The 25,736-nt window shown below is 37.6% G+C and overlaps 1 protein-coding gene across 3 annotated transcripts in view; it reads right to left on the bottom strand.

The window, feature by feature from the left end:
- Positions 1 to 25,736, bottom strand: part of LOC129358755 (chloride channel protein 2-like) — an 82,896-nt gene that overhangs the window by 24,184 nt on the left and 32,976 nt on the right. For 2 of the 3 annotated variants that reach the window (XM_055027882.1, XM_055027883.1), the window contains exons 2-11: positions 25,385 to 25,532; positions 13,735 to 13,866; positions 12,766 to 12,894; positions 10,912 to 11,045; positions 9,589 to 9,666; positions 6,503 to 6,581; positions 5,815 to 5,940; positions 4,798 to 4,882; positions 2,947 to 3,048; positions 2,077 to 2,161 (exon numbers count right to left, since the gene is read on the bottom strand). In XM_055027882.1, the coding sequence (XP_054883857.1) occupies positions 2,077 to 2,161; positions 2,947 to 3,048; positions 4,798 to 4,882; positions 5,815 to 5,940; positions 6,503 to 6,581; positions 9,589 to 9,666; positions 10,912 to 11,045; positions 12,766 to 12,894; positions 13,735 to 13,866; positions 25,385 to 25,532 (1,098 nt within the window). Of the gene's footprint in view, positions 1 to 2,076; positions 2,162 to 2,946; positions 3,049 to 4,797; positions 4,883 to 5,814; positions 5,941 to 6,502; positions 6,582 to 7,461; positions 7,486 to 9,588; positions 9,667 to 10,911; positions 11,046 to 12,765; positions 12,895 to 13,734; positions 13,867 to 16,633; positions 16,685 to 25,384; positions 25,533 to 25,736 lie in introns of all 3 variants that reach the window. The other variant, XM_055027880.1, reaches the window with a different exon arrangement.

Raw genomic sequence — 25,736 nt, 5'->3', positions numbered from 1 at the left:
GGTAGCAGAACTTTTTGCATTAATCATTTGTAATATAATAACAAATTATGCAGCTTTTTGGATTATTAAATAATGTGCATTCTGTTTGTAAATCAAAAGCTGAAATACTGATGAGTAAATTGTTAAATTGAAATTGTGACATGGCAAATTAAAAATGAAACCTGCCATTTATATATCAGGACAAAAAAAATACTGTTGGAATTATGTCTCTCTTAACATGGAGAAGGTAACCAAATCTAAACAAATAAACCGTTTTTATATAAGATTGTGTTTTTCGAATATTTATCCAGACCTGAAATATTCCATATTTACCCAGACTTTTCAAGACTGTGTAAGAATCCTTTCCATTTCCTAACATTTAGACCCAGGCAGCTCATGTTACTAGCAAACATGAGAAGATAGAAAATATTCAGTCCCTGGAGGCATACAAGTTGCTGAGCTATGTCCACAGAAAAACAACCAGAAAAACTTGTTTGAACTCTTAACAGCTTTGTGATCTTCTGTTCCTCTTGTGTCAAACTCCACAGAGATCTGTCTCTTGTGCAGAGATGGACTGACTTCAAGAGGAAGAATATCAGACAGTCCATCTGCCAGGTATGTGGTAAAGCTCATGTTACTAGCAAACATGAGCTTTGCTAGTAGCACCATGTTACTGGGAAACATGGTGCTACAATGAATCAGTTTTACTTTCTCTGAACTAAACAACTGCGCTTACTGTAGACAAAGAAAAGAGAGATAGTTGCACCTGGAAAGAAGAAACCGCCCATCACTGATTTCACATGATTTCTTAATAATTAACCCCTATAGATGTCAAATGTTTCTGGAAGAAACTTTCTAGGTGATCTACAAATAGACAAAAGAGAACTTTTGTGGGACCTCCAATGTCTCCTCCAGGGCTCAGAACAAACACAATATACAAAGTGTAAGCAGGATCTTTCAAGTTGAATTCCAGATGATTTTCATCTTCTTGCTATTTACTCATGCTCACACCTGCTTGTTTACAGCTCTCCATGATAGTTAAAGTGACAATTGTGACTCAGAGCATATCTAAAACACATTTAGAATTTAGAAAATTTGATGTTTTGGGCCGAGATTCACAGCAGGTTTTAATGGAAAAGCCTCCTCTAAATGTGAGCAGAGGAAAGATGATGAGCTCAAGGTTTTACAAAATGTCACCGGAGATTTAAATTTTACAATATCCGTCAGGGATTATGGTGTGACAAAATCATCTGAAGCCGTACAAAAGTCACATCAGCTGCAGACAGCGTTGGAGATAAAGTTCCCACCGGCAGAGATGATGATGAAGAGTGTGCCGGGAAGACAAAGGGATCACAGATACAAATTTCTGAGTGGGTACTCCAAAGAGAGGAGCTTTAAGAGGAGTAAGCCAACATGGGCAGTGCTTCTGAAGTCTTCAACACGTTCTTATTTGGAGCCAAGGCAAAGAGAGGGAGTCAATCTGTGTGTGTGCGTGTATACGTGTGTAGGTGGGGGCGTGTGTGTATTGAATCTATTCCTTTTCTAATTCCAATTATTAACCGGATGAAGGGGATAAAACCGGAGAAGGCACAACACATGCTCATGAGTCATCCCTGGAGCAAAAGCACAACATGCTCGTCCATGTTTCCAGTGTACACTGATGTGTAACTAGCACTCACAGGTACATTTATGCCCCTTTAAGCTATTATGACCAGAGGCTTAAAAAGAAAGAAAGTAAAAAGTTTTTGGTTATTGGACAATTTGAACCTGTCTGCTCCAATCATATCTATCAACCTCTCGCTGTAAACAGAGAATACTCTTACAGCCTTTAGCATATGGCTCCTTATCAGTACACACAAACCAAAGAACCACAAAACTCTAGAAGCAGTCTGAAAGATCTGTTGGGTTGCCTCCAGAAAATACATCTATCTTTCAACTTTTTACAAATGTGATTCTTCAATTAGCTTAATGGACAAAATATCAGATGTTTCCAACCATTCAGTCATAGTGGATAAAGTGGAAAATGTAACCATTGAAGTCCTATTTGGCCTATTTTTCTTACATAATCTTAACTTTTGAAAGATGTCGGGACTATACCTTTCCAGCCATAAACTGCCCAAATCCGGGTGGAAAAGTCAGCGTTGAAATCAGTAAAGTGACCAGTGTTGGATAGAGCAGTCGCCTGAAAGAGTAAGAGGTGAAAAGAAGAAAAGAAATTAGAAAAATAAATTATTTTCATATTTGCACTTCACTTATTGAAGAGTAAACATGCTGTAAATTCAGTTAGCAGCCATGTTGAAAAAAAGCAACCCTTGAGGTCATCATTATCATAGTAGTGAATTATCACACAAATTTAAAATGTGCAATTATCATCAAGAGATGTATGTTTAGCTGTTACTGTTGGCTTTAAATAAATAGCCTAGAATGTGTTGAAGTGAATAAACATAAAATACAATTTGTGTTTCTTCATGTCTTCACAGTTTTCAGTGAAATACAAGTTTGAAAAAAGCTGTATGTAAAACCCTTTTATTATTGTAACATAATAAAGTACCACAATAGATTTTCAGGGATGTGATTTGAAATACCACTTTAAAACTGTTTTACAAACTGTTTTTCAGTTGCCTTTAGCCTGTGACTTCATGCAATGGTATTGTTACTGTATGAGTCCTGCATACTGTTTCTGTGATGTCATTTCCTGATGGATGAAGGAGTTGACGTCTCCTCAAACTTGGCTTAAAAGTTGCTTAATCAAAGCAAACATTTGGAACTCTTTGGGTTGATTTTACCATTTCTTCATTTTTGAATTTCTCAAAATACAAAAAGTTGCTTTATACATATGTTTGTGAGCACAGAGCCCACAAACACATCCTGGTGTATGACGCATATGAAACAATGCAGAAAGATTGAAGCTGGGAAAGGGTGCGTGTTTCTCCTCAGACATCAATGACATATTTTACATGTACTCACTTCTTCATGAGGAATTTGTTGATGGTCTTTTGTTTCCTGATGAACTGGACAATCAGTCGGTTCAGGTAAACGAATAAAGCACCACCAAATCCACTGGCAATACTGCAGACAGAGAAATAGGGAAGTTAGTCCTTTTTTCCCTATTCAGTGTGATGAAGCACTCTGCATGATCAAAGTGAAACTAAATGGAATAAATTAGTTCAAGAGTAAACAAAGCAGCGCATCAAGTCTTCTGCACCACCTCCATACGTTGCTCTCAGTGCATTTGGCCACAATAAAAACAATAGGAATGTAATGAGGCTCTAATGCACTGGAGGCGGGTGTCAGGAGTAAGTGCAAATGTGATTCAGTGAAGCCATAAAATGATTACGGGTCAGGGAGGAGCAGCGTTGATGTAAATACAGAAATCAACGAGAGAAGAAAAATAGAACAAAAACAAAATGGATGCAGAAAATTGCTGGCATTAAAAACAAGAGACTAAAGCTAAGAGTGAGACAGACGGAGCGCGCCGTCAGCTGAGGAAGTGTGGGAGCTGGAGAAAAGCCGAAGGAGATGTTTATATAAGTACTGTGAGAAGTAGTGCTGTGGGAGACCTCTTTATGGATGCCAGAAGAAAAGAAAGAAACAAGAAATAAGTGAGTATGTGTAGATAATGGTTGCTGAAGTATTAATTTCATCAAATATGTTTGAATAAATAATTACCAGGACATTGAGGTAGTCTTTAATCCCCTGATAATAGCAGGTATGCTTTTGGTCGCCTTTTTTCCTCAAAAATAATCAATTTTGTTGGTCTAATTCCAGTTTTGGGCAAAATTAGTGTTAGGCCTCATGAGGTGCTGATTGAGGGGGTGTTAGGTAATGGTGGAGTTGAGTAAAGCTTTCAACCTAATCTTTTTATTACTTATTATTTGAACAAAATTCCACAGAGATTCCTTCAAAGAAGGCTCAGAGAACAATATGCAACAAATATCTTTACTGGATCAGAGGAAGAGAAGAAGCTGAAGAAGAGCTCATAAGATGCTACGTTCATCTGAACCTTCAAAGAAGTTCTCAGACTTAAATTTTTCTAAATCGGGTCATTGTACACATAAACTACTCAGGACTACATTCAGTTCATTCTCTCTTGGAAACCTCAAAGCTTCTCAGAAAACAAACACAGCCTGTTGGTAAAATACTCTCCTCTATTAAGTTCAAATAAACGCTACATTAAAGCTCATCACTGGGTGCATCCATCTCCATATGTATGTTGTTCTGTGCAGTAATGAGGTCAAGTCTCACCAAGTGAGCTACTTCTGATGTCTGAATGTGTAACAAACAGCAAGTGGAATAGGAAGCTTCAAAGACGTGCCCTTGGTAGAATGTAGCGCAGCACAAACCGATCCTGACCTAGTTGACTGAAACAATGACCGACTTTCCGTGCTACATGGATCCGAGTGAGGGGAGATGGATGGACAAGGACTTTGTTCCACACTCACACTTGGCACAGGGAGCAAGAAAGTCTATTTTTGATAAATATCTAGTAGATATTTTCGATTTCGATTTCTAAGTTTTAACAATGAAAATCCTCAAACCTTTGCAGAAAGAGAACAGATACAGTTTCCTCTATGGGTTGTTGATATTAGTGGAACATTATGTGAAAAATATTTTTTAAAACCATGTATTTTCTACAACAAATATTTTTTGTACTGTTGTGTAAGTTTTGTGTAATTATTTTTAAAAAATGTAGTTATTAAAAAATTGTAAAACTACTAAAACCTACACTTGTTCTGTATTTTTAAATGTTATTAAGAGTAATTGTGGAAGGTCCAAAAACCCACAGATCGATGACTTCCTACCTGGGGGAAAACTTACCCAATGACAGCGAAGGCAGGAAGCTCCTGAAGGTCAAAGGGAAAATCCAAACGGAAACGGGTTTTAAAAAGTGCCGTAATGGTCTCTGAATAAGCAGAAACATATACATAGAAAGTTATAAGATAGAACAAACCACAACAAAACACACAAAACTGGTAATGTGAGGTCCAAATTGAAGATTTTAATTGGAGGTGTTTCAGTTTTCTGTGGATGTACAACTACAGTTCATACTTTGTTTCTAATTACAAAAAGCAAGCTTGCCCTGCAGACCAGAACTCCTGCCAGCACAGCAGACAGATGGCTAGAGAAAATTAGGTGTGGGAAATACATGTTAGAAGCTAACAGATCACTGGGGATCAGCAGCTTGGTGAGTTGGCAGTGCAGCTCTAAAAACTAATTCTTTTTCCTGGACAGTGGTAATATATTTAAATCTGCCACCAGAGTTTCTTATATTCTGCTGAATTCAGATGTTATTCCCACCAACAGGAAATGTTAACCTCTCAGAAAGCTAATGACATTTCCCATAATACAAAGAGAGGATTCAGACGTAAATATTGAGTCAAACAGTTCAGGCTCTTTCTGCTGTTTGATAAGTTACTTATTAGTCATTGCAGTATAATTAAACAAGCTGCGAATATTATTCCAAACGGTTTTCAACAGCTTACGATTGAGGCTGCTGGTATTTATGATGCTGGAGTGAAACTCCCATAGTTATTGATTTCAAACTGGAGCAATGTGAAAAAAAAAGTTCATTTAAAAGTCTGAATGTTAAAAAAAGTTACTAACCAGAGATGCAAAAAATATTTAGGTAAAACCTCTTCCAATCTTTTACATGCACACTAATTTTTAATAGTTGGACAAACATTATTTTACCATTTTTACATTTTTTAAGTTTTAGTAAATGGTGTTTTGCTCTGATTAGTGAAGATGTGTGGTACAATAAGTACAGTATTAAATTGCTGAGCTGTTTAGGTGGTTGGTTAACAGCCTGAAATTATCTGAGCACAATGATGTTACCTTCGTCTCTGTTCCAGACAGCCAGCACTCTAAAGATGAAGGCACTGAAGGTAGCTGCAAAGAACCCTCTCCAGTAGTTCCTCACAGCAAAGAATGTGGATGTTACTTCAATACTGAACAACACACCTGCAACACAAGGCAGAACAGTAAATTGTGACATATTTTTCCTACAGACATATCTTAGAACATGATGGGAACAAAGGAGAGTTGTTTCAATGTGTGATGGTTAAACATCTCAGTATGGTGTGTGATGTAAAAACTGCTTCTTTGAGAAAGTCTCCCCAGATCTCGTATGTTGGACAAAGTAGCTCAATGTGTTCTCAAGAATTTTGATCAAAGATTTGGATCTTGGATACAAAAGTTGGTTCAATAGTAAGAACAAATAAAGTAAAACTTTGAAATGAAGTATATCTTGTAACAGCTTTGAAATACTGATCTGCTATTGAAAGACATTTCATTAAGGCTATTTTCATTTCTTCAATGTAATTGGAGTGATGGCCAATACTTCTCGTCATTGTCTTCCCCTTTTCTTATTAGTTGTGCTTTGATCTTTTCAGGTTATGGTAACATACTTAACCTTTATTTTTATGTACTATGGCCAACAGTTGTTTTTAAAATTAGAATTAATTACATTAATTCAAATCAGAGTTACGGTAACCAAAACAATTAATTTGTCCTTCAAACTCACCTCCTATGGGGGCAGCAAAGCAGCAGCCAACTCCCACCGCACAAGCTGCTGCCAGCATCTCAGTGTTCCTCGACTCATTCTGAAACACAGGTACAGAATGATAAATTTATTAAAAAACAAAACAAAAAACTTAATAATGATATGGGAGATGAGGTGTAAAGTTAGACAATCGACTTCAAGCAAAGTTAGAATTTCCAAGCATTTAAGGATTATTTTTCTTTCATTCTAGCAAGTCACTCAATTTGTTGACAGGTTACCATTACAGTCAACTACAAACCAATTACATATCGACAGAAAGTACCAGAAAAAGGGAGCATTAAATTGCATCAATTAAAAAAAAAAAAAAATCTTGAAAAGACTGACAAAACCCAAACAGGACCATCAAGACAAAACAGTTCATAGACTATCAGGCACATACAGTTCAGTACTTTTCTTACTAAGAATGACTCGACTTCTTACTTTGGGTACAGAGGATCAGTGTAAAACATAATAAACCAGACTTTTGAAGAACAAAGGACAAAAGATTGTTCTGTATTTTTGTAGGAGAAAGTGGATCAAGGTGCATTCTGAGAAATTGAGTTTTTTTTTTCTTTAACCCTTTAAATTTATCTTCCTTGCTTCCCAGGAGACTGAAGTCCTTCAAGCAAAATTGTAATGTGAAAGACGGGTCTAATCAAATATTTTAGAGAACGTCAATTAAAGTGGATTCTGAAAATAAAAATTCCTTCTTTTTATTTCACTGAATATTAGACAAGTGTATGGTCTGTTCTGTACCAAAAAATACACAATTTTCTTATGGCGTCCAACAAGTGACTTTGGTCCCAGTGATATTGGATCAATCTTGTAAAACTCTTTACCGTTGGATACTGTTTTTAAGACTATCCAACTTTCTCACAGTGGTAGTTATTTTGATAGGACAAAGGAAGGGAAGCATGCTGGGAAATGTGTAGCTGATTTACCTTAATCCCTACTAGAACCGGCTCCTTCGTGTAGCAGGAGACCAAGAGACAGCGTTAAACAGGCAGAGAACAAACGATTCAACTGTGTGAATCAGCACAGCCATTTGAATGTTTTAGCATTTACACTCCATCACCTCGCATTCACAGACCTGAATAAAAACATGTTATGCAATTAGGTCCAACTAGCCCTCTACAAATGATGACATTCTCCACATGCATATAAGCCTCTCATCCCCTTTTTTTGCAGTGAAGTACAGCACTCTGGAAAGAAAAGCTGCTTTTTCACAGCCCACAAGTTACATTAGCAAACTGTACTTAAAACTGTGGAGAGGACCGAATATAGCTGCAGTGGCACTTCACTCATGCATCACTCTATCTATTAAAGTGCTATAAAGTGCAACACATGGCTCTCCGGGGATAAGGAGCCACTAAGAACATAAGATGGAAACAATGTAATGGTAATAAAAAATAATGCATGTGAAGATGGACAAATAAAAAGAGAAAAAATGGTAGAATGAAAGATTTTAAATGAAGTCAGAAATGTGACAAGTGGTGTAAGATGTATGTCAAATAAGAGATGCTCAATTTATTAATTCTTTCATTTATTTAGATGAAATAAACACTAAAAATAGCCTACTTCATTTGTCAGAGGTTCTGCTCAAGTGAATCTTGATTCCACAGGTCTGGCAAAATTCAAGCCTGGGTGTGAAATTCAACTCCACTTTCTAAAATGCATTTTTTCATAGTTCATTTATGATTTATCATAGGAAGGCAGTTACTTTTAGGTTAGGTGTTGATAACATTTTCCTTGTTAGGAAATAAAGTCATTATTTAAAAGCTACATTTTGTATTGATTCTGCGTAAATGTCTCTATTTTTTATCTTAACATTTGAGAGTGACAAAAAGCACAAACAAAACTCATCTGTCAGAAGTCAGATAGTTATGTAAAACAATATCAAAGCTAGATTTAAAAAAAAAGATAATATTGCTGTTTTGGTTTCCGTGCTTAGAAATTACAGTATTTTTACAACTGTAGTGGAGCCATGTCTGTCAACCAGGAGAGCAGATAGAGTTGGAAAAACATTCCAGCTCTGTCTGTGCCAACTATTTAGATTTACGCAGCAATAAATCTTTCCAGAACTGTTGTGATTTTTGTGACCATAGATGCATTGGGGAGGAAGTATTCAACTGAAATGCCCTCAGTGCTGTTTTCCAGTTTCGCTCACAGTTCATTCTCCAGAGAGCGCTGCTCACATCTCATTACAAGGAAAGATAAGAGTCAGAGAGAAACTCTGCTTCCTGCAAGATCCCACACTGCTCTCCCAATGGATAAAACTCCAACCCCAATGAAACACAAAGTTGTTGGAAACTGTGCAGCTTGTTGACAAATAAAGGGCAAATAAGCATTTATAAAATAAGTTATTGATGGATGTTAACTTTGTGTAAAAGTTATTGGAGAATGACAGAGAAGGGAAGAAAATCAGGATTTTGAGTCTCAGTAAATAACCTTTATAATTTTGTGTATTATGTAACCACATGAAACCACAGTGTCTTGTAGAGCTTGTCACTCCCCTTGAACTTCTTCCTATTTTACATAAAAATCATCAATGTCAATGTATTTTACTGACATATTATGTGATCAAGACCAAAATTTTGCATGAAAACTAAAGCATTTAATTTTGGACCCACCTGAACAGAAAATCTTTTTCCATAGTTTTTTTTTCCTTGAAACTATAGTCCGAATGTGGTGCCTAATTTTTGGGGAGTGTTTAACTTTATGGATGACGTCTACATGGTAATGATCTTCTCAGAATTTGTCAAACCTCTGGGTTGTTGGATTTCAAACTAAGGAGGGCTGAAAATTAATCCACTCTGAATATCTAAGCATTTCATTTGTAAATACTTTTTAAAAATCTGTGAATATTTTATCATTCTATTTTACAAATATGCACTAATTAGTGGTTTTAATTTGTAAACCTTAACAAAATACAAAGAAATGAAATGTGAAACATTGCAAGGCGCTAACAGCAAAGTAAACATCCTAATATTGCTAGAGCCACCTGTGAAACAGACTGAAATTAACTCAGCATAAATGAGGAATAGTGAATCCTTATCTGTGAAACTCACCTCATAGATTCCTCCAAAGAGAGACATAAACTTGCTGAGCAGAGCAGCACACAAACTGGCAATGTGCACAAAGGGACCCTGACAGGAGGAAATATTGAAGTGATGAGACAGTTGCAATCACTTCAGGTTAAGCACCACTTTACTCCCCCTCCACATTTACTCTAAGTCACATGTGACAACATGCAGGGGCTATATGAAAAAAAATGTCAAAGCATAAATGATGGGATTAAATGTGAGAGAATTAGAAGGGGTGCACAGATAAAGATGAGGAAGAGGTCCATGCTGAATCAAAAACTACAGATGCTGCTGCAGAGCTGTGTAAGCAAAAGACCCTCAGGGGTTTCTGTGTACATGTCTGTTTTAGCATTTCTCACATTGCAAAGCCCATTTTTCCAACATGTACTACATTGTGAGGACCCATTAATTATTATGGGGCCTCATAAGAAGAAGTACTGTTGCTGGGTTACAGACTAGGTTTAGGACTAAGGTGTAAACTGATTCATAGAAATGAATGGAAGTTGATGCACAGTCCTGATGAAGATAGAAAGATTGAATATTTGTCTTTACATGTGAGAAAAAAGATTTCCGATGAGGCATTTTTTTTTCAGTGGAGATGTGTATTCCTAAAAATCCCTGCTTAAAATACTTTCTCAAAAACAATAGACTAAATTAAAATTTACTCAGTTAATATGAACACATCTTCCAAGTAAATTAATAATTTCATCAGATTATAAGACACTCCATATAAACTGAGTGGGTTTATTTCCTCCCAGTTCTTTCCTCCAGATTTAATTCATTTCATAGATATGAATGGAAGTCAATGCACAGTCCTGATGAAGAAAGATTGAATATTTGTCTTTACATGTGGGATTAAAAAACTGACTGATATGATCAGAGAAATTTGAAAAATGTACAAGTTTTCTTGAAAAATCTTAGCTCAAAAGTTCCAAGAAAAATCCTTGATGAATGTTCACCTCAAACGCCAAATGTCTTAGTCATACTGCATTTTCTCTTTTGCCATTAAGGATCAATGATTGTATTAAAAATACCATTTAGTCAGAAAATTTCATGCAATTAAATGCAAATGCAAATTCATAACTGCACATATGAATAATTCTGAATAACTATGCAGCTGCACATTCCTCAACATGATTAAGAGTGGCATTTAAACCACAAAGTTGCCAGCTTGTGGAGTGTGGGTCACTGTGTGCTGCCCCTACATTGCTCACTGGCCTGGTTGTCTTCAGATCACAAACTGATGCAGGCATTATGGCAGGGTGGGGGATGAATATTGGTGCTGCTGCGTTTGCGTGTGTGTGTTACCTCCTTGCCCAGAGGCATGCCACTGCCCAGGGCGCAGGTGAGCCCAATGACTTTGGCCACAAAAGTTTTGAAAGTGAGGTACTCCTTCAGCACCACTCCTCGCAGGATGGTCTTCATCTCGGGAATGCCTGAACCTGCAGGACAGAAGGCGAGTGATAAGCAGCTGACATTTCAGTCAGAGCCGATACATGACTTTACATATTTATGACAGAATTGTAGAATATTAACACATATCTAACAAGTTGTCTTTATTTATCCAACCAACCTGCCCAGGGCCACTGGGAGTGGGTTGTTGGGGTGACTGGGACCCATCATTAGTTTGTAGTTGTCACACTACAAACACAAACCTGACCCATACAAATTAATGCATATCTTCGGAGTCAAAGTCCAGACCGAAGTCTGAGAGGAGACCTGAAACTGTTCAGACACGCTTCATTCAATGCGACTGAGCTTGAGAAAAGAAGGGGTCTCTCTAATTCACCAGCTTTGATTAAGGAATCTTTGGACAACATATTTATGAGCCCATCCTTGTATTCCTCTTCAGAGGAATGGAGGGAAAAAAAACTTACCAAATTTCTGCTGGATAAGCTTTCAAATTTGTAGGAGTGCACCCATCCTTAGCTTCTGTTAGTGACAGTCAAGTCTTCTCCTGACCTGCCAGAGTGTACTTACATACTGTGCTTTGCTGCATTCAAATAAACCAAACCTGAATGGCAGGAAGTACTGATGTATTCAAGACACTAGTGTGGAATTTTGTCTACAAACTTGTAGACAAACAGAGAGGGCAAGCTAGGGAACAAATGAGAGGTCTTCTGATAAAAAGTTTTTACTTTCTGGGCAGAGGTTTCTCATTCAGTTATTGTAAATATGAATGTTAAAGAAAACCTTAATAATGCATTTTAACAAGCTTTTTACAGTGTACTAATACACACAATTTTTTTTTCATTTTTAAAAAGACTTGCTTTATTCATTAAAAAAAACTGTTATTAGGCAGCAGCTAACAATCATTTTGCTAATTGATTATTTCAACAATTATTCATCTAAAAATAATTGGCTCATCCTGCAATTTTTTTCATTTAACCGCTGAAGCCCTTTCATTCAATATCAGAAAAACATTAAAATATGCTAATAAATAATTAATTAAATTCCATTTTAATTAAACATAGCATTTCTTTAGTGCATGCTTGATGATTTGCTGCAAAGAATGCATCTTCCACTACAAAAAATACTTCTAACAACAAGGAGGGGTCAGCATTATGCTGAGGAAAAGCATCATTGCCAGTGTCACTGCTGTATTGTTCAGAGCTGAGGAAACAATGACCGAGGGCTACTTCCAAAATCATGGATGTTTCAAAAGAAGCATAATCTAATTTGATCATTAATTCTAGCCTAAAATGACACATCATGGGATCTGCCATTTCTAATAAGCGTGTCAAATATCTAGGCAGAAACTGGATGATGGCAACATAATGTTCTATGATCCAACTTCCTAAGGGACATCTATCCAAATGCTAGTGGAGGTGTTTCTCTCATTGACTCTCTGTAAATTTGAGAAATCGAACAATACATTCCAGGTTCTACACAAAGTTATCGGTTTAAAAAGAAATAGAGTTGTTGGGTCATTATTTATTAAATGTCCTAAAACAATGGGATATTCATCATGACTGGAAATGTATCAAAATCTTAAGACTGATTGACTGGCTGTGAAGGTTGGGTCAAATATAAATTTAAAGAAAACCTACACCTTCACATAGTGGTAAATAAATGCATTGTATGTTTGTGTTTTTGTTTTGAAATGCCTGAACCGTTGTCCTGTCCTGTTTGTGTGTGTGTCCGTCTGTGTGTGTGTCATACCAACAGCCTGGGGAGCGAGGATCTGAGTGAAGCCAGCAGAGAAGGTGATAAGAACCACGGGGTAAGTGACCCAGGCCAGGTACTGCAGGAACACGTTACTGTCCAGACCACCATACATCCACTTCTGTGCTGTGGAAACACACATGGGTAGAGCCAAGGGGTGTTTAAGAAACAACAAAATTAGAGCAGCAGCACAGACACGGGGGGGAGGTTGTGTATCTATGCAAGGTTAGACTGTGTTGGAGAAACAGGCCTCATGGGTGATTTAAAAACAAGCAGGTTGAATCCAGTTCAGCACCAACTGGAGCAAACAGCTCTCTTTTAGTTCATTTTTCCTTTATTTCATTTAGAAGTTCATTTTAATTAGACAATATCCTATTAGATTTCAAATCAGGTCTACAATCTTACCTCCATTTTCTAGTGTTTATCTCCCAGTATCCATCCTGATGTTTATGACTAATCGAATATTTCTGCTCACTCACCTTTGACTTCTCCTAATTTATGCCGGTTTATCTTTAATGAACTTATCCTACAATGCAGTATCCCAACAAGATATGTGCAATAACATTTATCAGTACACTTTTATCCTAGGCATCTACTTCCATTGGATTTTGAAAAGGCTCCAAGGTGAATACAATATTCTATGAACTCATCTTTTTATTTCACATCATATAACCATGATGAATATGAGTTTTGATCCAGGTGAGCAATTGCCTTATTTCCATCAACCTTAAGCCTATTCCTGTTACTTACTCAGCAATAAAGTCAGAGGCTTGCAACATATTCCAAAGTGAAGATGACTTGTGTTGGCAGGCCTGAAATTGCTCTGTTAGGCAAAAAGTAAAATCTAAGTCTTTCAAATTGGTTGTCAAGCCTCAACAAATTGATCACAGACATCCAAGATTATCAAGAACTTTAAATATAACCAGTAGAGCATTTTACTGATGAAAGCCTCCTCTACTCCCTCACCTTGTAGGCAGATAGCAATGCAGAAGTCTACCACCCAGCTGACGAGGGCCATGACCAGTCCAAGCAGGATCAGGAAGATCCAGTCCTCTCCAACTCGTGAGATCAGGAATTTTTGGCAGCGAACTGTGCAAACTGCAAAAAGACAACAGAACATTCTCGCTTTTTGCATAGTTTTGCTTACATAACTTCTGACCAGAGCTTTAGACATTTGGATGCACACTGCACATTGCACGGCAGCTCATAGTACCACAAAGTGTGCGGGACCTACTCAAGCAATTTTTTTGTTGTTCTTTTTATCAATAAAATAATAATTCCTACATACATTATCAAATATATATTATTATAAAAACAAATCAGTTTATAGTAAAATTATGTGTTTTTGATATTGCAATGACATAGAAATTATTACTAGAAAAAAAAAAAGTAATAATCAGCTCCACTGAGGGGGGCCCAAAGCGGCTGCTTTGTTTGCTTTGCCTTGGGCCGGCCCTGCGTATTTTACATTTTTAAAGGATCTTTTTGATTTTGCATAACTAAACGAAGAATCGTGACCATATTCTGTCAGAAAGTTGGACTTGTCAGTGCAGATTGGACTCTGCCAAAGCTCTTTGTCCCTATTCCTGTTTGTGGTGGACTGATTCGCTGAAGGAAATGAGACTGAAGCATCTTAGGAAGTCCCACTGTGATATGTATCAATGATTTTCAAGGGATGTTTTCTTTTTTTTCTGAATGTAAATCAAAATTAAAAAAACATTGAAGGTCCTGTACATGGAGTCATTCTGATGGTATAGAAGGGAAAATACAGCTGTTGAAGGGGTGCACAAAGTGAGGAGAAAACACTGCAGGAATCGGAAAGAAAAGCACATGCACACATTCTCCAATTGACATCTGGAGCTGTGAACATAGGTAGAAGCTGTGAGAAACGCTTCCACTATCGCACAGATTTTGTTAGAAATATTTGGTATATGTTATCTTATGTTTGCTGTGTTCTCATGTTCACTGTGTGAAGTTCTCCCATTGTTCTGTGAGCTTTAAGTTCCTGTCTTACAGCAGAAGGAACTAACAGGAACTGAGCTCAACCATCAGCCCATAGGTGCATCGTGCTTGCACTCAAGATAACAGGAGAAATAACTGAAGAAACAGCAATGCTAAGTAACTGACTACAGATAACAAAATAAGCTATGTAACTAGGGATCGCCTCTAAGGAAATAAAAAAGAAGGGTGTGGCAGAACTTGCTTCAGGGCGGTAGGAGATTGTAACAGAAGTGAGGCTCTGTTCCGTTTCTCCTTGCAAGTAAATCTTAACTCTCTTGTCTTTCTCCTTTTGTGTGGTGTTTAAATGTCTTAGGTTGTTTGAATTTGATATCAATTTGGTCCGTCGAGCCAGAGACCAACAAACCTTGATAGAGTACAGATAGGTGATGCTCCTACATGTTCTCCAATTTATGGGTGCTATTTTACACCAAGGACTAAATGACTCAATCCTTTTGAAATTGTATTAAAATGCGTAAAACTGACATCTTTCCTTCCTGATGTCAGAAGGAAACTCCATCGAAATCGAGATTTTTTAAATATGCAAATCTGGGCAGATTTGTGTATGTGTAGCTAGAATAATTAAATAATTGCTAATCTCCCTCTTATGAGTATGACATGTTCAGCAAGATCAAAATGAAGAAATCGTTTCATTTCTTGACTCCAGCCGAGTGAACAAAACCTCACAGGATGGATTGCAGACTCTCCCCAATTCTTTTTTTCATTCTCTCTCTTCTGCCCTTCTTTTCATCGCCATTCATTTAATCAATCTCCTCTCCAGACTTTTGAAATCAACTCCTCCACTCATCTCTTTACTTTCATTTCCTGTGTTAAACTTTCCCACCTCTCTCCATTTGAAATCATGCTTTCATTACGGCTTTGCATCCATTCATTTCTCCAGCGTTCTATTTCATAGTTTGCCCTTTTCTTGCCCCGCCTTCTCATCACAAACACACGTACTCTCTATTGCAGACTCAGCACTTTTGTTCTGCAGGCCTCTGCAGACATTGAAGTGTGCTGATTTACACTTTTACAACCTACTGTACCAAGCCTCAGAGCAAAACTATGGCACACCACGTATCTGCACCATCTTTCAAAAGTGACAGGAAAATGCATAGCCTATGTGTTAACCATGTTCTCTTTGCTCATACATAAAAGAATAAAGTAAAACCAAATTTGAATTTACAAACTGCACCTTATATATGATTACCTAAACACAACTAATAAAAGGAGGGGGAAAGGAAAATAAATATATGCTGGACAAACATGCAGAATTTTAGTCCTAAATCTAATCCCCAGGAACTACGTTGGATCCCCACAACGTAGTATGTGTCAGGAAAATGGCCCCCACAAGGTATTACAAACCAACGCACACACACACACACGCGCACACCCAGCCACACACCCACATATCTATATGAAGACATTGTTTCCGACTATACATTAGGACTGGAGGCGAGCAATAATAAGGCCAGCCTGGTGGAGTTAGTCTTTGCTGATGCAGCAAAATATCAATGTTAACCACACTGGGGTATTTTCCTGTTGGTTGTTGATTAATAAGAAGCCTGAAGTTGTAAGTGTATAATGTGTGTTTCACAGAGGTGTTTTGAAACTTTATTGCACGGAGACAGTCACTGGAGTTCGAGTCTGCAGAGCTTTTTCTGTAATTAATGGTGGGGGGATTAAGACATCACAAAGCACTGGAAACTGTTTGGAAGCACTACAGCAGTGTAGAAACACTTAATGACCATTTAGTACGTATTATTGACGAAGTGGCATGGCAGCTGCAGTAACGGAGAGGTGAAATTGAGGGTTTGATTTTTAGTTGATGAAGGCAGATTGGGGGTTATACATTTTGTTTGTTTACCAGAGATAAAATCCTGGGCTGGGGCCTCCAAAACATACGGGTACCCCGACCCTGGAGAGCAAACAAACCATATGAAATTGTTATACAATACACAGCTTGGGTATGATTCCATTTTTCATTTCGTCACTGCTGGAAAAAAAGTGAAGTACTAATGTCATTACTTTGTGATGGATGTAGGCCCTGTTCACATGCAGCAGTTCAACAAATGAAATAGGTAACAGAAAAGAGTGATGGGGCAATGCACGGAGAACAGAGATAATGTTGTCATTGGTGTTCTTACAATGCACACCAATGACTTACAATTAATTTTGGTTGAAAGAAAGGGACATGCATTTTCCCTTTTTATTAACAAAAACCTATAAATGTGGCATGCTTTGGTATTCAGCTCTTCCAAGTCAATATTCTTGGAATTGTGCTTCACAGCAAATACTGTACACCAGTGCTTTGGTGGAAAATTGCTCAAGTACAGTTAGATTTAATAGAAAGAATGTAAGAAGAAATGTTTTAGTCTTGCCACATATTCCAAATTGGACATGTGTTGGTCCTTCATAAAACAAATGAACAAAAAATTAATATTTTTGGTTTAATGCAAGTTCCAGGTGTAAGAATAATTTTGCAAATAACTGGAGCACCTACTCAAATAGTGAAGTATTAGGAAAATCATGCAAACCATGTTATTTTTGTGAATACCTGAACAAAAATGAATAAATATGAAAGCTGTTTTGAACACCCTCTAGTGACTGGCTGTGCTCCAGTCCATCACAATATCAGATCATTAATGTACAGTTATTATTGATGCAAAAAATAGCAAACCTATTACTTGTAAATCTAATGTATAAAGACTTAAAATAGAAACCTCAGACTTCGTCTCCCTCTGGCATCACTTATGAAAAAAATAAATGTAAAGGGTAAAACATTTGCACCTTTCAGCCCAGTCTGGAAACAAAGTAAGGTATGGGGGGAAAGTGAGTTGTGTACAGGCTCTGGTCTCACTGAGAATCAGAGAGTAATAACTCAAAACATGGGACTCAAATGGATGGAGCAGCAGGCGCAGAGTAACCCTTATGCTTCAGCTTGCACACAGCCTAAGAGGAGGAAAAGAAAAGCTGATGGATTGTCATCCAAGAGGGAAGTGAAGAGAGCTGAGTGGCAAGAGCAAACAAGAAAAAGTGAAGGAGAGGTCAGTGAGGTTGGAAAAAGACAGAAAGTGAGATTAAGATTAAGATTACTGATATCAGGAAGATGAAACAAAGATTTAATGAAACAAATCAGTTTAGCAGGAGAAGGTAACGAAATGAGACATACAACAGATAGAACAAGGTTGAAACTGGACTTTAAAAAGTTAGTATCAAAGTAACATCTAAGTTCTAAGTTGAGGCCTTTGATGAATAAGCTTTAGTTTTACAGCGAGGAATTACCCTGTATGAAGCATTTGCTGATATCACAATCCAAACACATAAAAATTAATCATAGCATTAATAAAACTCCACCGTTTATGGCAGCAGCTGCAGTAAAGCCCATCAACAGCAATGAGGTAAGTGATTTACAGTAACCTCAGCGCCACATTGGAAAACTGCAGTCCCTCTGATCTGTGGCCCAAACTGCACTTCATCAAGGCATTAATTTGTTTTCACTGCAACTCCTGCCAATTGCTCGTCTGGGTAGTACTGCAGTTTGAGCTCAACACCATGATACAAAAAATATTTCCAGAAGTTGATCTAAAAGCTAAATTAATCTGGTTAAACTCGAAATCAATTATCCCTTCACCACTTTATAATTAAGTTAAAGGAACAATCCATACACCACCCTTCCTCCTGGCTGCATGCTCCATCTCACCCTGCTCTCCCTCATTATTCACCCTCAGAGTCCTGTTGTTTTGACAGATTGTGAGGAATTCTACCAAGATGCAGGATTATTTTTTAAAACAGCTCCCGGTGGCTTTAGCAACTCAATAACTTTGGCGACCAAGTGAGTCTCTCTGGTGACGAATGTTGGGGTGACTGGTCTAACCTCTCATTACACCATAGGAAGATTATATATGTTGAAAGTCAGAGTTAAAATGCTGTTTGCAGCACCATGTAATGTAATCGGGATAGGTTCACTGCAACATGCTCAAGCACAACAGTCTTTGAGGAAACAGAAGTTTTGATTCTCCAACAGAATGTTTCCCCAGCAATCAAACCATTCCCCACATCTGGTCTGCTTTCAGAGTGAACTGGTCTGGACATTCAGCCATGAATATGTTAGCAGTTTTTTCTGTCCTTGTAGAATACATGTCTTGTTTCCTGGACTTGGCTGGTGCCTCCATGTGAATGACACTTTAACACCCCGGTCATGCGTCAGACGGAGCATAACAAACACGCGCCCATCAACTGGACACACGTGGCTGAAAAGCTCATTGAATGCACATGGTGGAGCTAAATGTGTTCTTCAATCACAGGTCAGGTTAATGTTTTCAGATCAGATAATCAACTAATTGCCACTCATGCAAAACAAGAAAAAATGTCCCATGCACTGTCGCACATTTGACATTTATCAGAGCTATGACTTAATAAGCCACAAAGTCTTTTGTGTGGGAATTTAGTTTTTAATCAAATGGGTAAAAATGAATACAGAACATCTGGCTGAAAATCAACACAAAACAAGCAGTTTCAAATTAATCAACTTTTTAAAAATGTATTCTCACAGTCATAAAACACAGGAAACCCTCCTTTATGACTGTAAAACAAAAGAGCTTTTACAACTACATACTTCAGTTTCAAAGTCACAGATCAGTATGTTTCAATCAAGAGAAAAACAGTTGCTACTTTAGATGCAACACTTAATCAGATGTACTTAATGGATCATAAAATCACAGCAGTATTTTACCCAGTGTTCTGGACTAGTTTATTAACGTAGGCAGTGTGATTGTGGTTTTCTGGCCTGACATTTTCATTCATTATCAAAGAAAGATATGTGAAGGAACACAGACAGGAACAAAGCAACAACCACAAGAAATGTGATGAAGGCAAAAAGATAAGTAAAAAAAAAATGAAGAAAAAAAAAGAGATGAACACGAAAGCATGTGAGCGCCATTGGTCGCTTGGTGCCTGACGGTCACCATGGCAACATGTGGTGCCATGCTGAGCTCCTGCTGACATCACACCTGTTGAGGTGAAACGTGTGTGCGTGTCATCTTGGAGCCAATTATATGACATATCAGTGCAAGGTGGATTGAAAGTGAGAGGAGGAATGAGTCAGGGGACAGAAAACGAAACGGCAGATGTGTGGATTTTTTTACCTCATGGACACAGCTGCTAACACTGTGTGTTAAGAGTGTGTTGCCCCTGGGAGGTGAAGCATGGAAGAGGGGGACAGTGAACAACAAGCCTGAGAAAGGATTCTTCATTTTGACTCTCGCATGCTTACAAATGATTCTCTGCAGCAATGCGGACAAAGTAATGAACATGAAGAGAGAGGAGGGACCGTTAGCTAGAGGTTGTTTTTTTTTTTTTTTCTATGCAGAATATGCTGGATTCTGGTATCAAGATAAGCCAGTTAGTTAGATAAAAGAAAGCTTTAATTTACAGAAAAGAACACTTTGGCTCTTTGGAAATATTTTGAGTCCTCCAGGATCCATGCAGTCTCGACATGGTACCTGCAGGAGCGCTACCTATCACTCTTAAGAACACAAATCGTTTTACAGCTGCAGCTGGGAAAACCAGAAGCAGTTCGTCTAGAAAACAAGTGGTTTCAGCAGGTAGCCTAACTAATTATGCCACTAATATCAGCTTATTAGACTCCCAGAGTTCATCCAAAAATAAAATGGTATTTTACACTGCAACTTTAATTGAGTAAATGTTTATTCTATATTTTTGCTTAAATCTATGAATCAAACATAGCTTTTTAAGGAGTAGTGAAGTTCCTTATTCAATTACAACGTTTATGGAGGAAGAAAGAAAGACCAAAGCAAAGTTTTTTTTAACATCTTAACTTGCCACAAACAACTTAAAGCAAACTGTAAACACCACTGATACAGAAAAAAACTTAGCTGCACACAAGCAGACATTTCATTCAGACTTTGTGTTGCAGGATTCCCACTAAAGAGAGGGAATCAATAATAACAATGTTATTATAGCAACAGAAAGAACAGTTGGTTTTCTGCTTTAAATTCTCTTAGATCATGTGGCACTTCTTTGTTCAAGGTTTAATTTAGAACAGTTATACCTTGAATCCATGTTGTTGATAAAGATCATCATGCCTTAAAACCTCAGGACCTTGACTAACTGATTTTAAATGGTATCTTCTCCATTTACAAGAAAAAAAAAAAAAAAAAAAAAAATATATAGATATATATATCTATATATAGATATATATATATAGATATATATAGATATATATATATAAGAAAGAAAACAAACTGAAGCTGATGTGGATTTGTCTTGGCAAGTATAATCCTCTCACTAAAGAAAGCTTACCTGGGATTTCAATTGTGGCGTCGCAGTGAGTTACATTCTACGGCTGCACACTAGCAATGATTATACCTTTTGTGTGTGGATCTATTTTTTCCTGGTATCTTCAGAATTTCATGCCTTCCACTTTTAGAACAAAAGTACAAAAAAGTCACATCTGATTTTCAAACTGAACAATTTTCACGGATAAATACTGCCATCCCTTTAAGATGAATCTCTTCACAAAATATAGAATAATATCTAAATTCATATCCAGTATTTGTGAAGGATCCATTGATGCACTGTGAAAAGGAAAGCTGAGTGGATGCTCCTGAATGCTCAGAGATTATACTCAGACATACACCAATAAAAAAAACTCATCCGCAGAGGAAGAGAAGCCCTGCCAGGATCCCACTTCCTCCATGAAGTCCACTTTTCATCTCTGCCAGAGCTCCTCCACCTGCTGCCTCAGTCACAATGCAGCACTGTAAAGGTCAACGCCGCCCCCTGCTGTCCAATACACAAACAGCAACAAGCCTTTCCCCACAGACTGCACCGGCTGGTTGAACAGCCAACAGTTGGTGAAAATACTATATGTTCACTCCTGCGGCACTTGTTTTCTTATTTATGCTCTCCAAATGGAGGCATTGAGGGGGATGAAAATCATTCAGCTTTGCAGCTGAGAGTTATTGCCAGGTTTTAGTGAGGTCAGACTGTTTTAGGGGAAAAAAATCCATTTAATACCTCAAAAAAAAAAAGTTTCCTTATTTATGCTTTGAATTAACCAGGGAGGAATTCAGTTTTGCAAAAAAGATCAATCTGCATATATTGTATATCTAAAGGCATAAAATAACTTTAAAAGAAGACCTATTGTCTATGAGCTACATAAAAACATTGTGATTATATTTTTCGTATAGAAATCATTCATTTTAAGTTCCTTTTGGAATGAGCTGATTTAGGGTCTTTTGTATTCAATACTTGTATTTGAACTTTATATATACATGACAAAATGGCTGAAAAACAAATGGTACCTCTTGCGAGACTTCTGCACAACCATTGAGGAGCAGCAACTATTCCTGGATGTCAACAAAACGCGTCTTTTCCAGCAGCCATTGTACAGTATGGAAGGTAGTAAAACCCGCTGACCAGCTCCACTCCAATTGTATCTCCAGACACCAAAAAACATTAACTTATTGACAGAAACCAGTTTGGGTTTTATGCTTGCACTGCTTCTAGAAGTTTGACATAATATGTCTGCTTTAAAGAATGTATCTGAACATTTTTCACCATGAAAGAATATTATAAAAAAATATATATAAACTTAACTTGCAATGAAAACAATGGATAGATGGAAATTTTACCAGTTTTCTCTCTGCCTCAAGAAGATTTGTTGTGAATAACTGTGCTTTGCAAGTCAAACTGAATGAATGTTTCTGTTGCAGCTTGATGCTGTGAAAAGTTTGAAAGCATGTTATAAACCCTGAGATAGCTACAAGGGACGAAGGAGCGCTATGTGGAATGAAAGTGGTAAAAAAGAGGGATATAACAATAAATCCTCCTCACAAGTCACTATATCGTAATACATTATTTGCTCAATAAGAATCTAATTGGAATCTAGAAAATAAAAAGAAATGTTATGAAATTGAGACTGAACTGCACAATTCAGTTTCAACTACACAATTTTGAGTTGAGAGAATAAATTTTGTAATTTAGAATCAAATTCCAACATCTGGAATTTGGAAAAGAAACTAAAATAGAAAAACTAACCACAATATGATATTTTATTGACGAGCAATATCATAAAGCTATTGACTAATTTCACTGAAAACTCTTGACTTATTGCTTTAACACTTGAAAAGCCAAGTTCTTTGATTAGAAGCTGCTAATAATCAGAATATTCTTATTTATTTCTCCAAAGTAACAATATCCAAACTGATCGTGTTTACATATTAACAGACGATAGTCGTGTGAACTGCCATGAGTCAGCTGTGACTCATCGGCAATCTGTGACATAGCTGGCAATAACTACAGACATGATACCTGTTGCTCAAGCTGCTCCACTGTCTCTGCGTTTGACTGAGAAGAAAATCTAGAGTGGGGCTGGTACAGCTTGTACTGCCCCACTCTCCCGTTCTATATCTCTCTCATACACTGAAGACAGCTGAAAAGATGCCAGCATCCTTGGGGACAGAGATGGCTGATGATATGCTGACAATGCCATTGGCTGCAGCATTCAGCATCATTACACCGCAATGAATGAGCAAGACTGCGTGCATGTGTGAGTGTGTGTTATGAATGAAATATAGATACATATGGGCCTCCTGTAAGAAATGTGTTTCTATTTGTTTGTACACATGCAACACATTGTCTGCAGCTCATAAAATGAGTCAGAAAGTGTCAGATTGCCAAGTACTTCCATCCTCTACAGCATGTTTAACGGCTCTCCCTTGCAGTGTATTCATCTCTGCCTTTTTCTCTTGCAGGCATACATGTGAGCATAAGGCTAAACTGCTGTTCAAACAACATCTCTCATAATTACGGCGGCCTGCAGAGCTAATCAATTAAATCACTGATACCTCGACCGGTGTTCTGATTCATCTGAAGAGTACAAGAGCTGCTGGAGTAATGGAAGACCGATTCATCAGCTACCAGAAAAAAACAACACTGAAGCTCATTAGGAAGATGAGAACAGAGGACACTCATACACACAAATCTGCTTATTGGGACAAAATGCTCTTCAAGCTGCCTGCAGTTATGCTTTGACGACACTAGAGGGCTCTCTACTGTCACAGAATGAGAAGTGACACCAGGCCGATGAGTTGTATATTCTGGCAAACTCTGGGATTTCTTTATTTAGAAAAATTAGCAAAACGAGGTGAGGTCAATTAAACGGGGCTTTCTCCATTGTTGCTTCTATTCCAGATCAGAGCTGATCACAGATTCTTCATATAAGAAGCTGTTATGATTATCAGCTTAATATTGCTGATGATAAGCTTCTTAAAACTTATTTTTATTCATTAGCATTTAATTGAGACCTGATATTCTAACTTTTGTGTTGTGATGTTTTGGTTTCATTTTCTCTTTTGTCAGTTTATTTTATTGTGTTACTATATTTGTACAACACTTTGGTGCAGTTTTATCCTGTTTTTAAAAGTGTCAAGTTTTTAAAACTTGACGTTGACAACTGATATTAGCTATAAACTGAATAACGTCTTGATGATGCTGTAGGGTTAAATTATTTCGTAACACAAGAGAAATATTCCAGATTTTACATCTTGTAGGGGTAGTTGAACAGTGTGTTTTGTCTTAAAAGTTAGACATACTTGTGAGGAACACTCCAGAGTTATCGAGCAAGGTGAAATCAGAAACCTTTTCTCATCTGCCACATGAATCTCAAAGAATTCCTCCAACTCCCATTTACAGTCTATATTTTCCTGTTGTGTGTTCTGCGTTAGCTCACTTCGTTTTGTAACTCAATCTCACACACTTGCTCTCATACACACACCCTTGTTTTCACTACTAACAAACCAGAGAAGGGTGAAGGACAATTCATGTGAATCCCCTGTTCACTGCAGGGCTCTGAATGTTCACGTGATGCTGACAGACTACGAAGAAGAAATTCTGGTTATGATGATTGTCTGATGCTGCTTAATTTATAGTTTTTTGATCCGTTGTCCAGGACAGTCTGAGCTTCCTAAGCAATGATCTTTGAGAACCACATCCAGTTCAGACTCAAAAAAAGGAGGTTCCAGCATTGTAATTCTATCACCAAAGTAATGAAAACAATCAGGCAGTGATGAGAGATGCACAGTGTCAGACCTATGCTCTAATCTGTGTTTATACACATTTTTGACTCATATTTTTTCAATAAATGGTTTAAAAAATAATCAATATCCTGTGATATTGACACTGGAAGAGAATAATTATTAAAAAAGAGGCACCATGTTGAAATTAAAAGGCCTTCATTACAAACCCTCAATGACATCACTGCAGTCTTAGGTCTGAATCTTATTAAGAGTGGTCCAATCACTGGACTGACAGTTTCTCTAAATATAATGTTAAATGAGCTTTTTCAGTTGTGAAGGCCACTCACTTTTGCACAGCAGACCTGATTATTGAAACATGATAGTCAGAGCAGCTACGTTCTGCAGGTGCTGATGTGAAGACCCTGATAAGAATCAATTCAAACTGTCTTTTAACCAAAAGGGAAAAAAAATGTCTGTAGATAAAAGCTACAACACTTACTCTGAATTTAAAGATTACTTCTGCAGCTTCACATGGACCACATTCTGACCAATAGGAGTTGCTTGCTTGTACTTACTGCGGCACTTGGCGCAGCGTCCCTTGTACTCCAGCAGGTCCAGGGTCCGGCTGCGCTCACTGATAGAGCGCTTCTGCCCGCTCTCCCTCAGTCGGGCTGCCTCCTCTTTGGCGTACACCCCAAGTTCCTGGGTGTAACGCCCATACATCTACAGATGAGAACAGTGACATATTTAGCCCTGACATGAATGGACATATCCATCAGTCCAGGATGCAGAAACTCCTAATTTTAGTGAAGTAGTCTATTACTGGAACCATCATTGGTATTAATCAGTTTTTTTTTCGCTCAAGTGTGGAGTGGACCCAATATGTGATGTGATAAGAGTATTGATGGTAAACTTCTCACAGTCAGG

This window comes from Poeciliopsis prolifica, unplaced genomic scaffold (genome assembly GCF_027474105.1).
Source record: "Poeciliopsis prolifica strain line A6 unplaced genomic scaffold, Auburn_PproV2 SCAFFOLD004, whole genome shotgun sequence".
Lineage (NCBI taxonomy): Eukaryota > Metazoa > Chordata > Actinopteri > Cyprinodontiformes > Poeciliidae > Poeciliopsis > Poeciliopsis prolifica.
Note: the sequence above shows the minus strand (reverse complement) of the source record. Positions and strands in the feature narration are given on the sequence as shown.